Raw genomic sequence first — 15703 nt, forward strand, 5'->3', positions numbered from 1 at the left:
TCATCTAAAAAGATAATAACAAAATTAGTTATGTATTTATACATTTTTAATTCAATGATTTTTAAATCCAAAAGTTCTTTAACACTTTATAGAGTTGCTCGAATATAGCTTAAAAGAAAAATCTTTAGTGTAGCTTATGAACAGCTAAAATTAAATCATAACAAAAAAAATCCTACTGGTATGAAAAATTTGTTTTGGTAGATTTTTAAATATTTATCATTTTAAAAAAATATATACATAAAATCAAATTGACAAAAATTCTCTTTGTCTCACATCATGCTTGAATACTCAATTTATACATTCGTAAGGAGGGTAAAAATTGACCGGAAGGGAGGGAACATTAAGCTGTTTATTGCTTTGGTCCCCAAAGGTTTATAATAACTTTTTCTATTCAATTTAATGAATTATGATTGATTGGTCCATTAATTTGAGTGTTACAAACGTTTCAACCACTAATTATAATCTACAGAAGAGTTAATTTTGTGTATCATCATTGGGGATTATTTCAATTGCCATTTTCTTATCCCTTTAGATCCAAGGTAATGTAAAGTGTTATGGAGAAACAATCTTTACACACAGATCACTGTCTAATTATTTTAATGGACTTTTTGATAAGAGTCATGATAGTAATGTCCATTTAGGAGCATGTTCTATTAGGGTCAAGCTTCCCAACATTGTAAAGCAAAAATGCAGTAAAAGTAAAATACAAAAGCATTACAATAATTTCCAGAATGTAATTTCCACTTTTACAGTAATTTCTTACGAATTATTTGTAATGAAACAAGGATGACAACATTCAAAAGTGCCAAAGTACAAATTCAATTGCATTGGACAAATTGAGTATTGAAGCAGAATCACAATGTAAATGGAAATCTCTAGACACAAAAAAAACTAAGGTACCTTAGATAGTAGCCAACCCAGCAAGATATTTCGCCATAGAGTCGCCTTCAAGCTTGTGCTATATATGAACCGATTCCTATGCTACCTCGAATCCCATTCGAAATGAATTAACACCTAATTTTTTGGCAATAAATGTTGGAAAATTGGCCTTTCAAGCAAAAGGTGGCATACGAGTTCGCCATCGATATCGTAGCAGAGTATGGGGCGAAGTCGCACAATAGTAGCATAAATTTAAAGAGAGTAAGTGAGAGAGAGGATAAAAATAGAAGAAGTGAGAAAAAAGAGCTGAGAGGCTTTCATACTTTAGAAAGAACCGTATAGAGAGCAGCATTACTTTATGCTAATCTGCTACAATATCGATGGCGAACTTGCATGCTACCTTTTCTTGAAAGGCCGATTTTCCAATGTTTATCGCCAACGATATTGAACAACGTAGCATGCTACCTTTTTTTTTTAAGTTTCGCTGGGCAAGATAATCAATGCTCCCTTACATTCTATCCAACAAACAAATAGAAATTTCAAGTTATAAAGTATCTTTTCTGTAGAAATTACATAAAAAAAACTTTGTACAAGGTTGAATTATCTATTTTAAAGATTTTCAATAGTGTTCAAACAATGCTCTGTTTACATTATATAAGTTATAAGTAATTTTGAATGTATCGTTAGGAAACTAAATATTACCAGTAAGAAAAAGTAAGCTATTGGGTTCCATTCACAATGGGCAAGGTAAATGTTATTTATCACATTGTATTATAGACAGCAATCTGCTGATATTAAAATAAAAATATTAGAAAATATTAGTTTTGTTAGCCTGAAGGTGTAGAAGGCCCAGGCTAACAAAACTGGTATTAATTTAATAATTTTTTATTTTACTATTCATGGAAAATTGTCTGTAAAACGATGCTATACATGATTTTTTAGTATGGCTGAGAACTGGTTCTAATCCAGTGGATATTAATGGTTTCAAAGCCATATTGGAATATTAATACCAGCATAATGTATAAGTAAGGTACATGAGTTACCTACCTCTTATTATTATTTGAATTAACATCTTTATTCGTTTGTAGGTTGAATTGGTGTTAGAAGGATTGGCCACCTTCTTGATGATTGGAGTTGCCATCCTTTGTTCACATTTAGCAACCTTTGACAGTTATCTCAAAGGTAAAGGCACAGATATTAGATTTGAGCAATGAACTTCTATTCTTAGAATTTATAGGGGTAATGAAATGTATAGGGTATGAAAGTTTGCTTACTTTGAAGGTGAAAAATGTATCAAGCCCCTTATTAAAATAAGAAATAGTTCATTATAGCCTAAACTCATATGTTGATTTTCTGTTTTAGAATTAATAGCTGTATTCAATATACTTTATACATGGTGTTTTTAGTAGCAAAGCCTATAATTTGAAATGTCTGTCTGTATTTCATTGTCCATATGTCTGAAATGTTTGGTGAAAACATGATTTTCTCGGCTTCTATAAAATATTTTTATAACAGATTTTCTCGGCTCCTACCAAAGTTACACGACTGAAACTTCTTGCCAATATTCTTTTCATTATGCACCTTAATTAGATACAAACAAAATCTATGGTAGTCTAACTGCTTTTACGCATCTTTTGTATAGGCAGCAAAAAGGGCTTTTGTTTAAAATCTCTTATGGAATTATTCGTGATATTTAAAATTTAAATATTATCGCAAATCTAAGTATATTTTATCTATGTATGATGCTACTTTAATATTCCCCAGAGGTGGATACTTAAAACATTGTCGACGTCTCGAAATATTGCAGTGTTGAAGTCTTTTGGCAAAAAGTAATTCTTTAAAACTTTTCCTTGAAGAGTTACTCTTTAAAGACCATTCTTCAAGTAGGCATTTGAAGGATTCTTTGAAGTGTTCTGAATTTACATCGAACAGTGTGTGTATGTTGGTCTGCAAAATAGACACTTTGCTTTAGTTGGGGGGCATAGGGTGAGAAACAAGTATTTTTACCAATTTATTTAATATTTCCACAGATAGTAAAATTAAATATCATAAGTTTATTATCAATTGCTATTTTCTGAGGGACCGAAGCTTTATTTTATTATTCGTTGAAAATTGTTTATTATACAATACAATATTCTATTATAAATGGCTTTATGCTATTTTCTACTCTTTGAATATAGAGTTCCTAAATGCTAGGTGCGAAATCGCTTGTGATTTTCACTTTGAAAAAATGTAAATAAAACTTAAGATAAAAAGTTGTTAACTCTTATTAATGACAGGTTATTAGGAGGGAAAGCGAGAGGATTTTTTAATGCAAAATTGACATGTCTTCAAGAGCTCTTGAACTGTTTTTAAGAAGAGGTAAAAATCTAACCTCGAGTCTTGGAAGACTGAGTCGTTGAACATGTCTTCAAGTAATATTAATGTTTTTAAGTATCCACCTCAGCTGGCTAGGTCATTAAACCTAACTTTTGAGCCGTAAACCTTTCATCCAATGAAGGTTTAGCTTGATTTCACATTAGGAGCAAATTGTACACATATGCAAATTGTTTCCTCCCCTTTTCTTACCTCGCAACGGAGGTTTCCCCACAAAGTTAAAATGCAACAGAAGATTTTAGCATCTATTTTAAATTGCCATATTTCATTTGCAACCCTTTATTCTTTTGTTGTATCTCTGTGATAGTAAATTAAAGCTCACTTATACTTTGAACTTCTATTTTCTTTCTTGTGACTGGAGCTAAACGAGGTTCATTTTTACATTTCAAAGAATCTTTAAATTTTAGCAGATATGAAATTGATTTTTGTTTATTACTTTTTAAAGTGAATATTTGTTGTTTAATTGTATTTGCCTTTAGCGAGTGTAATCGCAGTCTATTTTAGACACAAGTTGTACTTGTTTTATTTTTATATATTCATTGAGTTAACAATTTGAATCATATCATAAGTAATTGAATTATAGTGACAATTTAGATTTATTTTATGTATGTTGTTGCAAACACAAATGCTTATAGTAATGCCCTGCTTTTTAAATATACAATACTGAGTGTAGCTTCCTTATAAGTTGAAATTTCATAAACAATTTTCTTAAATATTGCATAATATTTTTGATGATGATTTATTAATATTGTTTGTATTTTCAGCTTAATGATTTCAAGGTTAACACTTTTGATAATAAAGTAATTCCTTAAGAATCAGATTTCGTTTCTCATTTAGATAATATATTAGGTCATTCAAAGTTTAGTCGTCTAGCCTATTGGGGCTTAATCTGACAGCTTTACTTTTTACAACGTTCAAACACATAAATCTTATTTTTTAAGGTTTTGTGATTTTTAGTGTTTGTATATTCTCTGTCTTACTATTCTTTGCTTCACTACTTATTGATGTTGTCATCCTTGTTTGACATTTTAAGTAAAGTTTAAATATGTAATTTATTATGTTATAGGAAACTCCCATTTCAAATACAATCTGATACCAGAGGTATTATATTTATATTAAATTATATTCATTGTTGATATTAATTTTAGTTGTATTTTCAAAAATGATAATCTCAATTTTCTTTAAAATTTTTATTATCTTTCATCAGATACAGTCATTGCCTTTTCCAAACATTGTAGTTTGCCCTCACAACTTAAACAAAAGTATGGTAATTTATGGCAGGTGAGAAAAATATTTGTTTTAAATTAACTACTTTATAAAACTTCATAGAAGTTGAAGATCTTACATTGAATAGTAAACTATTGAATATACATATCTAACCTTAAAAAGGCATAATTAATATACTTGTTATACTATTATATTATAGGCAACTATATTTCAAAAACTTGGAAAGTTCAATCTATGAGATGAAGGACATTAGACAACAAGAAGTTTACAAACTCCTGAATGATAATCCAGATGATCTTCTGTTTACTTTTGATGATCTAAACTTAACTTGTAATTTGCTTATGAATAGCTCAATGAGATTTTGCAAGACCTTTAATGCTAATGAAACAGGTATTATTTAAAATAATAAGAATACTTATTGAAGACATGGCATAACTACATTGCATAACATCATAATCACATTCAAAGCGATTTATTAAGTTAAATATAGAAAATACAGTTTTTTTACCTTGCATAGATTTGGAAATAGAAAAATATATGTAGTTTTTTTTCATTTGTATTTTACAGTTAAAGAAATAGGACCAATGGAAGTTGCTGTTGAGTGGTCAGAAATAGTAACATGGAGAGGTAGATGCTTCAACATCAAAGTAAATTCCTTTAGTTTTTAATATTGAACTATATAATACAATGAGTCACATTACATAAAACATTTTGTTAGGATAAAATTCATTAATTGCAATTTAATAATTTTTCTTTATGGAATTAATTCTTAAGTATTCTTACAATCAACCAAAGGTATAAAATACTCATTATCAATTGCTTCTCTTAGTGAAGTGAATCTAGCAAAGTTTGGTCAGTTTGGTTTAGATAAAATAGTGAAAAATTTAGCAGAAGAGGATAATTATCTCATTTCACATTTTGATTGTTATTCATAGGTAAAAGCAAACTCAAATAATGAACCAAATGATGGGCTTTATGTGTTCTTCAATAGAAACTTGACTTACAGCATTTTCATTCAACATACATCCAAGCCTTACCCATTTTATAGGTACAATAAAATTCTTGTAAATTATTTTTTCAGTGTGTATAATATCAAAACCAATAGAAATTACTTAATTTTCAGTCCAGAGAAACAAATTGATCTGAAGCCTGGTCAAAAACTTATAATTTCATTTACAAGAGAATTAGTTGAACTAGTGGATGTGAAAGGTATTATTAGTAGCAAGGATACTCCATAATTCGAATTGTCCAACTGTGTGTCCATTCAAAGATTCACTAAATTTTGCCATATTAACCAATATCATTAATTTTACACTGAAACATTCAGGAAAACTGATGTATGAGAAGAGACAATGTTATGATGATAAAACATACCTTCCTTGGCAACAAAGACTTACTACTAACTTTTTCAGTGAATGGAATGTCAGGTCTTAAAGCTTTCTCTTAATTTCTGAATTAATAATTTTTGTTTTGCTTGCTATTTGCAATTGTTTTCTGAAACTAAAATTATCACAATTTCTTTTCTAGTTGTGTTCCAAACAATGTAATGAACACATTTTCTGGTTATCCCTATGTCCAAAGCCAAGATGTTCTAAAGGAGAATTGTACCTGGGCTGAGGAAACTAAAATTTGGACAAGAATAAGCTATCTTGACAATATACAGGAATATTAACGTTATAACCTTAAATTTATATTTATCTAATCATAATTATATTCAAATTTTTCAAATTTTCCAAGGAAAGCCAACTATAAAAATAAAGGTGTTAATAAATATTCATATTGTTTAGAAATATTGTGACAAAAAAGTCTGTTACCCAAGATGTCTTCAAGATAGGTAAAACTAAACAGTACAATGTTTTGCTTTTTCTATTGCAAAAGTTATACTTATTATGGGAGATAACTTATTGGTTATACTAATTTTGTAAATAAAACTAAAACACACATATTTATATGACATAATTATTCAATTGAATCTTTTGTTGCCAACTAAATTTTCAAGAAGAATTTATATTAGGGAAGTATATCTTACTGAGTACACAAGCGAAGGAAATGATAAATCTGAATTGAAACTGAATGGAAGACCTAGCAATGTGGTTTCTATTAAAGGTAATTCATATATATACTTAATAGAAGTTAAAAAGAACTTTTGTGTCACATTTCATATATTATATCTAATAAATAGTCATTAATTTGAATATTATTATTATTATTAGAAGAGCTTGATGTTTTACACTATGATATGATTATCACTTTTGGCAGTAATCTTGGTCTCTTTGTTGGTCTCTCTATACTTGATTTCATTAAGTTCATCATTGGCAAGCTTAGCTGCTTAAATCAGCTCTAATAATGGTCTTTGAAGATCAATGACAGTTGCCTTTTTATTATTTAAATTGAATTGCTCTGTTCCATGGTCAAATGGTACAAGCTTTTTAATTAGGGGGGGGGGGGGGTAAAAATTCAAATCTTTATGTCATATAGGTAAGGACGTTCAAGCTTTTTTTTTTTGGGGGGGGGGGCATTAATCGCCTCTTTACCCCCACCCATTGGACATCCATGCATACATATATGATTACTAAGAAAAAAAACAGTATTTTTTGTTCAATACAATTTTAGCAGATGCTACCTAAAAACTTTTAATGTCATTTATTCTATGTTTTACTTCATAAAAATATTAAATATTTGGATTTTATAACAAAGAATTTTAAATATCTTTATAGTGTTTTATATTGCCATATTATTTTGTAAAATTTAAAGGAATCTTATAAGATTAAACTTTTATAAAATTTTTAATTAATTCTTTTAAAATTATCTGTGTATAAAATATGATGGAAAAATTTCTGAGGAAATATTCTAATCCTCCTTTGACATTGTTTAGTCATGTAAGATTTTCAATATTTATGTGTATCAAATTTCTGAAATAAATATCAACTTATAAAAATTTACATTGTTATCAAAGAAAAATTTTAATATTTCAAAATTGATTTTGTTTTAAAAATTAAGATTTAAATCATAGACGTCCAAGGGGGGGGGGGGTAATGGGGCGATTACCCCCCCCCCCCATTTGAAATTTACCCCTACCCTGGGGGTGCCGTAGGCACCCCCAACCATTTAGGAGGGGATATTTACCCCCCCCCCCAAACAATTTTGGGGGGGTAAATACCCCCCCAAAATAAAAAATTTCTAATAAAAAAAAATTTTGCGCCCTTCGCGAGCATTTTTAATACTATATATTTAATATAATTTAAAATACCCCCCCAAAAAATTTTACCCCTGGGGTAAATTTTGGAGGGGGGGGGGTAAACTAAATTTACCCCTGCCAACAGATTTCAGGGGGGGTAATTACCCCCTCCAAGCAAATTTTACCCCCGGGGTAAAATTTTTTTAGAAATTAGAAATATCAAAATATAAATTTCAGCGGCCGCAGCTGTGCTGGGCAGCTGCCAGCCGCCGCAGAAAAATTTTAATACATTATGTAGACATGTAAGAAAAGCTTAAGTTTAAAATTTGAAGTCTCTAAGTCAAAAATTGCGGCCACAGGAGCCTTTTAAAGATTTCTGGAGACCTGGAGGATCAGGACCTGCAGGATCATACCTGGAACCTGAAAGTGACTTGAACACCTGTATTTCATATAGGGATGTACTACTAGAGGATTTTTTAGTATTTTGCTATGATAAAATGCTTTGTTTTAGTCAAAAAAATCTTTTTGCTCTTTACCTGGATGTCCTGAAAGGTTTGCTGGCATCCTGTGCCCGCCAGGATGGAGATATTCAAAAATTCCAACTCTCAATTATGTGTCATACCCATACTTAAAAAGTCAAGCAGTTTGGGCTCTTTATCTTTCACACACAGAAAATGAGATAGAAAAAACCGGATGAGGGGGCGTTCAACGCCCCTCCCCCCCCCCCCCCGACCGTTAAGGGTTAATGCAGTGATCCATCCTGTGAAGAAATTTGATGTCCTCTACAGTATCAACGACAACCCAAATACGTTATAGAGTCGCAGCTCTTGGTTATTGGTCAGTAAAATCTTCACAAAAATCAAACGTCATTAATCATATATCATCAACAAAAACGAATGTAAGCTAAGGATATGTATCAGATTACTAAATAGTACTTATTTTGTCTGGTTTTAGTATATTATCACATCTTCATTCCAGTCCTGGCAGTTCTATAGTTCAGTGATGTTATTTACTTTATCTGATCAATTTTAGGATTGGCTAAAAGTTTGTAACATATTACAATTAGATGCTGATTTGAAAACATTGGAGTGATAGATGGAAAAACTTTCATAGAAGGAAAAAAAAGTTTGCATTTCTTTTTTTACATTTCTTTGTTTAGAGCAAGAAGATATTTCTTTGATAAACATCTTGGACTTCCAATAAAGTCACATTACTTGGAATAAGTAGGGCTCGTAGCCGCGTGTAAGCCACCGTTAAATCGTCAATTTATAAGATAAATTCACTGAGTAAAAAAGTCTTTGATACTTCCCAGCTATTTATTGAGATATATTTCGGTAGCTATTGCACCCTCTTCAGTCTTGAGTTTAGTTGGATGTTAAAATCTGAAGTAAGATCCAAGTATAATCCATTATTTGAAACCAATTAAAATTATAATATTTAGAAAAGATAACATATGATTGGATCTTTTTAGCGGCAAATCTGTATAACTACATATCCTTTTCATCGCTTTCTCTCTCAATCTTTTTAAAAGCGAAGCTTTTCTATAATTAGGGTCGGTCCGTCCGTCCGTCCGTCCGTACGTCCGTCCGTCCGAGATAGATAGCTTTTATTCGTTAATTTAGGCATGTTAGAATTGTCCTATCGATATCAAACTTTGCATGATGATTCCTGTAGTAGTTGGGTACGATTTAGAAAGCGTAGCAACTCTATAATCATTACCAGAATGTCCGTGCGTTCATTTTAAACATGTTGATTTTTCTACTTTTTTAACAACAAATTTTCAGGTGTTTTAATTATCCGTTTGATCTGATTTTTGGTATATTGATTCCTGGGACAACAAAGAACAATATTATAAGCGAAGCAACTCTATAATCAAGTCCAAAAATGTAAGTATGTCCTTACACATTATCCTGTTTTTAAGCAGTTTTTCAACAAATTTACCTACAATTTTGATTCGACATTTATACATTTATGTTCCGATTTTTCAGTTCAGATACTATACAAGTGTTAATGTCCGTTTGTCCTACCGTTTCAGTGCTTCGCTTTTATGGATGTTGTCATCCTTGTTTATTATTTGACTAATTTGATTTATAATCACTCTCTAATTCATATTTAATTTTCATACCCTAACCCTTTTTCTATCTCTATCCCTCCCTCTTTTACTCTCTCTTTCTCTCTCTCTCTCTCTCTCTCTCTCTCTCTCTCACTTCTCTCTCTCTCTCTCTCTCCCTCTCTCTCTCTCCTCTCTCTCTCTCACTCTCTCATAGTTTGAGTAAAGTTACTTTAAGTCAATGTGAAACAAGACCGAAAAAGTTCTTAGGTGCGTACTTATAAGTTTTAAATACATTAAATAACATTTTTTTAATATACAGAAAATGAAATAAAAAGGTATATTAAAAAAATTCAAGAGTGCGCTAAAAATTTTATAGAGTTTTAACGTCAATCGAATAAAAAGTATTAAATAGTAAGTTTAAACTGTAACCAACAAAAAAGGGATAAGAAAAATAAAAGGGGTTTTATCTAACATTCACAATAATATAATACTCAAATAGTTTTTCATTAAAGCGGCTCTAATAGCATTTACTCCCATAGCAGGATACAATATTTCTTAATTTTAGTAAGGTTAACAGATACTTGAAGAGATGCTGCGCATTTAAAAAAAAAACAGAGAAAAGGTGTAAGATAAATTAAGAGAGAGAAAAGAAATAGGGAGAGTAGAGAGAAAGAGAGAGAGATAAAAGGGTCGGAGACACACAGAGAGAAGGAGAGAGAGAGAGAGAGAGAGAGAGAGAGAGAGAGAGAGAGAGAGAGAGAGAGAGAGAGAGAGAGAGAGAGAGAGAGAGAGAGACGTATAGGAAGGGAGGTAGGGGAGTCATTTTTACCGGAGGGATCTCCGTGTTTTAAGTTACCTCCGTTCCACAATAAAAATGGTTTTTCAGTGTTGCTTTGGTGCTCTGGAGAGGAGGAAAGCTCAATAACTGTAATTCAAAATTTGTACTTATCTTTAAATTTTTATAACAAGTTCCTAACGTAAATTTATAACTAGTCGTATAAAAAAACCTAAAAATTGTGAATATGATAAATTTTGATAAAAAGCCAAAAATAAATTATTTGATATAAAATTGAAATAAAAACAAAGTTAAAAACAAGTTGTATTGAAGTATATTTTATTGTGCCAAAATGCAGTGAATATAATCGATTATTTAAAAAAGAATTAACACATTATTTGCTACTTTAATTGATAGAAATTTATTAGCAATAAAAAAGCTTGTGGCAGCGAATGTCAATAAAGCTATAAACATTAAAAATAATTCATGTACGTTGCTCATACGTTTTAAATTAAGCTATATTATAAATCTATTTTTACTAAACAATGTGAACTGGATTGTCCGTATAGGCTTGCAAATCATTCAAAATAATTTTATTTACTGAAAAAGATAGACATTTTGTTAATGATATTTTCCATGTGTCAAATTATTTTAAAATTATGCCCTTTTCATGATTGATTAATCATTAATGGACAATTTTTCCATCATGAATATTATTGAATTCATTATTGGAATACTGAATATGGTGATTTGACACAAAAGTTCCTGTTGATCACTGATAACATCCCCCCCTCTCCCTTTATTTTTAAAATAAATTTAAAAAAAAATGCAAGGTGGGTAAGCCTGACCACCGCGGGACCCGTTCCTGCGTTGCCCTAACCCTGTGGGGCTACCAATTACCCAATAAAAACTAACTTAACCTTACAGACAAACTAAAAATCCCCCCCTGCCTTTTTTAATTAATTACAAAAATAGATGGTGGGTATCAGTGATCAACAAGGTACTTTTTGTGAAAGCAAAGTAAATATTAATTCTATTAAAATTTGCCTTAAGTCTTAATGACAGGAATTGTTTCATTACCTGAACATTAATCATGGAGCTAAAAAAAAATATCTGGCGTTAACTCAACTTTCAGTCTAAACAATATAGATGATGTTTTATTCATGGGAAAACTATTTTTTTCTGAGCTTCTATGTAAACGCCTTTTTCCCATTTTATATAGAAGTCAATGATTTTTGTCTGAAGCTTAAGATAACAATAAATATTGAACCGAGAGGGGTCTCTGTCTTAGGTAAGCTACACATAGGGCCTGTGATGGCTTAAGGCTATTTCATTTTCAGATTTAAGTCATGGGGATGGTTATAGATATTTTTAAAGCCACTCTTAGCCCCTTCCAATACAGAGCTCCTATATGCTAGGGGCGTAGCCACTAGTGTCGAATAAAAGAAGAAGAATCTTGATTAACTGATCTTTTTTTAATCTTAAATGACATGTGTATATATTTTTTAGAAGTAAAAATGACAGCACTTGAAGAAAATCATCTTCGAAGAGAGAGATCTCAAAGTAGAGATTCTATGAAAATTAGGTAAAAAAAACTTAAAAGTTACTAGAAAAATGAAACTTATATTATTAAAGGATCTAATTTTACATTAAGCGAAGATACTCTACAAATATTCTTTTGGGTATAGCTGTTAATATGATTTAATACAGAGGATGGAGGGATGAAACATTGAACTGTATAATATACTTGCACTCAAAGTTTTACAAACCCGTTCTTTCATTCGTTGGTTTGGAAACTTTTTCCAGTGGGTGATATTTTTTTTCCAGTAGTGATTTATCTTGGGTTAATGGAGATATCCTCCACAGAATAGTTAAAAACCTTTCCTGGACCTATAAGAAGCTTAAATGTAAAAGAAAACCCCATTGGTTCAGTGGTTAAAGGATTCCTTAGCTACATACAATTACACATACACACAAACAGGCATCATGTTGTTTTTATATATGGACAATTTTCTGATCCCAAAGTTTAGATCAAAGATGGGAAAGAGAAAACTTAAAGAAACAAAAGATAGAAAACAAAAATAAACACTTTTGAACTTACATAAACAAAAATAATAGAAAATATTCTAAACCTAATGAAATAAATAAAAGAGAGAGATATTTCATGCAAAGAAAAACTAATTTACCTCTAACATTCCCGCTGGTTCAAGTTTAGAAATTCTTAGATATATAAAAGTAATAGGATGCATGTTTGTCCTCTGTCTTTATGTTTATCTGTTGCTTAATTTCTCGTTTACCGCTGAACTGATAAGGTTCTTCTTTTAGGTCCAGGGAAGGTTTATAATTATTTTGGGAAAAGTTAACTCCAATTTCCCAAGATAAATCGCCCCTGGAGAAAGAACCTCTTAACAAAATATTTTTAACCTTTTCTTTTAAAAGTGACCCTAAAAGCCTCTAGGGGCGCAACCGCTAGTCATATTTATAACTGATACAAACTGACCCTAGTTGTAAAATAGCCCCGTTATTAAAATGCAAAATCGCACACACACACACTCTTATAGCTTAAAATAAATCATTATTGGATGTTCTAGTTGTCAGCATAAATCAAAAACTATAAGGAAGAATAAAACAAGAACATTATATATCCATAGAATCTTTTAAAATTCTGAATGACAATTGTAGGTGACAATACTGAAAAATCATGTATAGCATCGTATTACAGACTATTTTCCACGAATACTAAAATGAAAATCATTATTCTTATAATTTTTCATTTTAATATCCGAGGAAAGCTGTCTATAATATGATGCGATTATTAACAAATCAAATTATAAATGCAGGAAACTAACAATTGTAGAGATACAACGCAAACAAAACTATAAGGAAGAACCAAGAATAAAAAGTTTTGATGGTAATATTCATCATTTATTCATATTATGCCCGCATTTAAACAGAATATATAAGAGTTTCTGGATTATAGAGGACAGTAGACTGTAAAACAGTAATAAAACACAAATTTGAAAGCATATTCAGAATTCATACAATAAGTAAACCAAAGCAATGTTCAAAGAATAAATGTACTAAGTATTGATGTATTACCCACACAACTACCTGGCCCCTGTCTTAAGGACCCTTTTCGTCTGCTAGCAAACAACTTTCGGCTCTTTTGTACTTGGCTATTTCAATATTAAAAGTATCCATTGGACAAGCATGTTTTAGTTTTTTTGTGATTAACTAAGTAAATATTTAAGCAATATGGTCTAATAAATAAGGATTGCGAGCAAACCATAAAAGAGTTGCTGTAGACTGCGCAGGGGCTGTAATAAAGAATACTCTATATATAACATTTTTAAAAACATTTTCCGAAAAAAATACATTGGATGTGTGAAGCAAAATGAACAAATATTATGTATGTATGTCTCTGGGATGTGGCACAAAATTAGAAAAGTTCATAGTAAACAAAAAGCTTAAAATATGTAAAAAAAAAATCTGCAAATTATCTTAAATACTCCCCCTCAGAGACTCAATAAATCACAAATATTATATAGATGCGCGCAAGAGATCTAATTAATGCGATTTTTAGGTAGGCAAGCGTGCTACATGCATTATTTTATCTTGGATATGTCGGTTAATTTGTAGGTCTTTTTATGCCTACTTTCTAAGTTTTCATGGAAGACTCGATGCCAGCAATTTTTTAAACTATAGTTCTCATTGGTTGTTGATAATTCTATTCTCCATATATTTCTAGTCTCTGTCTGTTATTTGTCTCATGTTTATTTATGTTTTTTTGTGTTTTTGTATCATAACACATTTTTGTAGTAAAAAAAAACAAGTTTAAAAAATATATTTTTATGGTTCTAATAGATTTAAAAACACATTGCTTCGGCATACCCTAATGGATGTAGATTCAGAAGATATGTGGATTTTATAAAACGGGAAAAATTGTCGTTAATTTAGATTGCTAACATGGACATAAATTGTTGGTCAGTTCGTTCATCCAGTAGGAGGGTAGGGGGTGGGGTAAAGGGGGGTAGATAGGGGATATCTTTATTTTAGCCAGCTATAAGTATCCCTTTATTATAAATATGGGAGTGCTAAAAGGGGAGGGGGTGTATTAACAAATAACCACCCAATTCATAAAAAAATATATTCTACAATCTTAAATGTGGTAAATTCTTACACACCTAGAATCTAGGGGCGAAGATGTCCATTTATTCTAAAGCATCAATTTATTAATTAATTAAAGTACTGTTTTTACTCTGCTTTCTTTACATTATTTATTCACTTTATTTACAGATAATTGGGAGAAAAAAAGAGAGAGAGAAATGTAATTATATGTTAATTAAGTTTTCAAATAAAGAGCTAATTTGTATTCATACATAGACGAATAAATAAGTAGATATTTTATAAATGCATAGCATCTCCTCAGGTTTTTTCTTTCCCTCATTCTTTCATAGATTTGCCTATTTAAAGGTATCATAACAGAAAATTATATATTTTGTGTTTCTTCCCTCTTTTTATTTTCTTATTTTTTATTCTTTCGACTCTCTATCTTTCTTCCTTGTCTTTCTCTCTTTTTGCTTAGGTAAAATTTTTCCCAATCTTTCCTTGACTCTTTTTCTCTATCATTTTCAGTCTCTTTCATTTTTATTTCTTCCTCTCTAGCGTTTTTATTTCTCTTTTACTTTTGTCTTTTCTTTACTCTCTTTTTTGCTCATTTTCTTTCTTAAAGCTTTTCACTTATTATTTATCTTTTTTTAAATTTTCTGTTTAAAGAACACTGTCTCCATATCTCTTTCTTTTTTTCTCACTATCTTTCTTTAAGCTTTTCACTTGTTATTTCTCTTTTTTTAAATTTCTCTTTATTTGAGAAATGAAAAAGGGGTTTTATTATATGTTTAAACCAGGGCGGTAACAACGAATGTAACTGCGTGGACACCATGGAATCTGTCCCGATTTTATATAACTTTTGCGGAACATGTTCCAGTTACGTCATATTTTTCTTTCCCGAAAAAGGGAAGGGGGAAAGAAAAAAAGGGAAGGGGGGAAGAAAAAAGAGATGGGAGAAAAGGGGGTTTTCCCCATCTCTTTTGAAGAGATTTTCTTTCCCCCTTCCCTTTTTCGGGAAAGAAAAATATGACGTAACTGGAACATGTTCCGCAAAAGTTATACAAAATCGGGACAGATTCCATGGTGTCAACTGCGTGTGGCTGCG

General features: G+C 30.7%; 1 protein-coding gene and 1 long non-coding RNA gene across 3 annotated transcripts in view; both read left to right on the forward strand.

The window, feature by feature from the left end:
* Positions 1-6138: 6138 nt before the first annotated feature.
* LOC145325974 (uncharacterized) lies at positions 6139-6827 on the forward strand. Its single transcript, XR_013881686.1, has 3 exons — positions 6139-6316; positions 6497-6588; positions 6696-6827. It is a non-coding gene; the product is annotated as an uncharacterized LOC145325974 (long non-coding RNA).
* Positions 6828-12001: 5174 nt separating this feature from the next.
* The window catches only part of LOC145325405 (uncharacterized), a 37118-nt gene continuing 33416 nt past the window's right edge, over positions 12002-15703 (forward strand). For both annotated transcript variants that reach the window (XM_080168392.1, XM_080168393.1), the window contains exon 1: positions 12002-12073. In XM_080168392.1, coding sequence (XP_080024518.1) covers positions 12006-12073 — 68 coding nt within the window. In that variant the 5' untranslated portion in view covers positions 12002-12005. The remainder of the gene's footprint in view (positions 12074-15703) is intronic.

This window comes from Acartia tonsa, chromosome 8 (genome assembly GCF_053477335.1).
Source record: "Acartia tonsa isolate MP-2025a chromosome 8, ASM5347733v1, whole genome shotgun sequence".
Lineage (NCBI taxonomy): Eukaryota > Metazoa > Arthropoda > Copepoda > Calanoida > Acartiidae > Acartia > Acartia tonsa.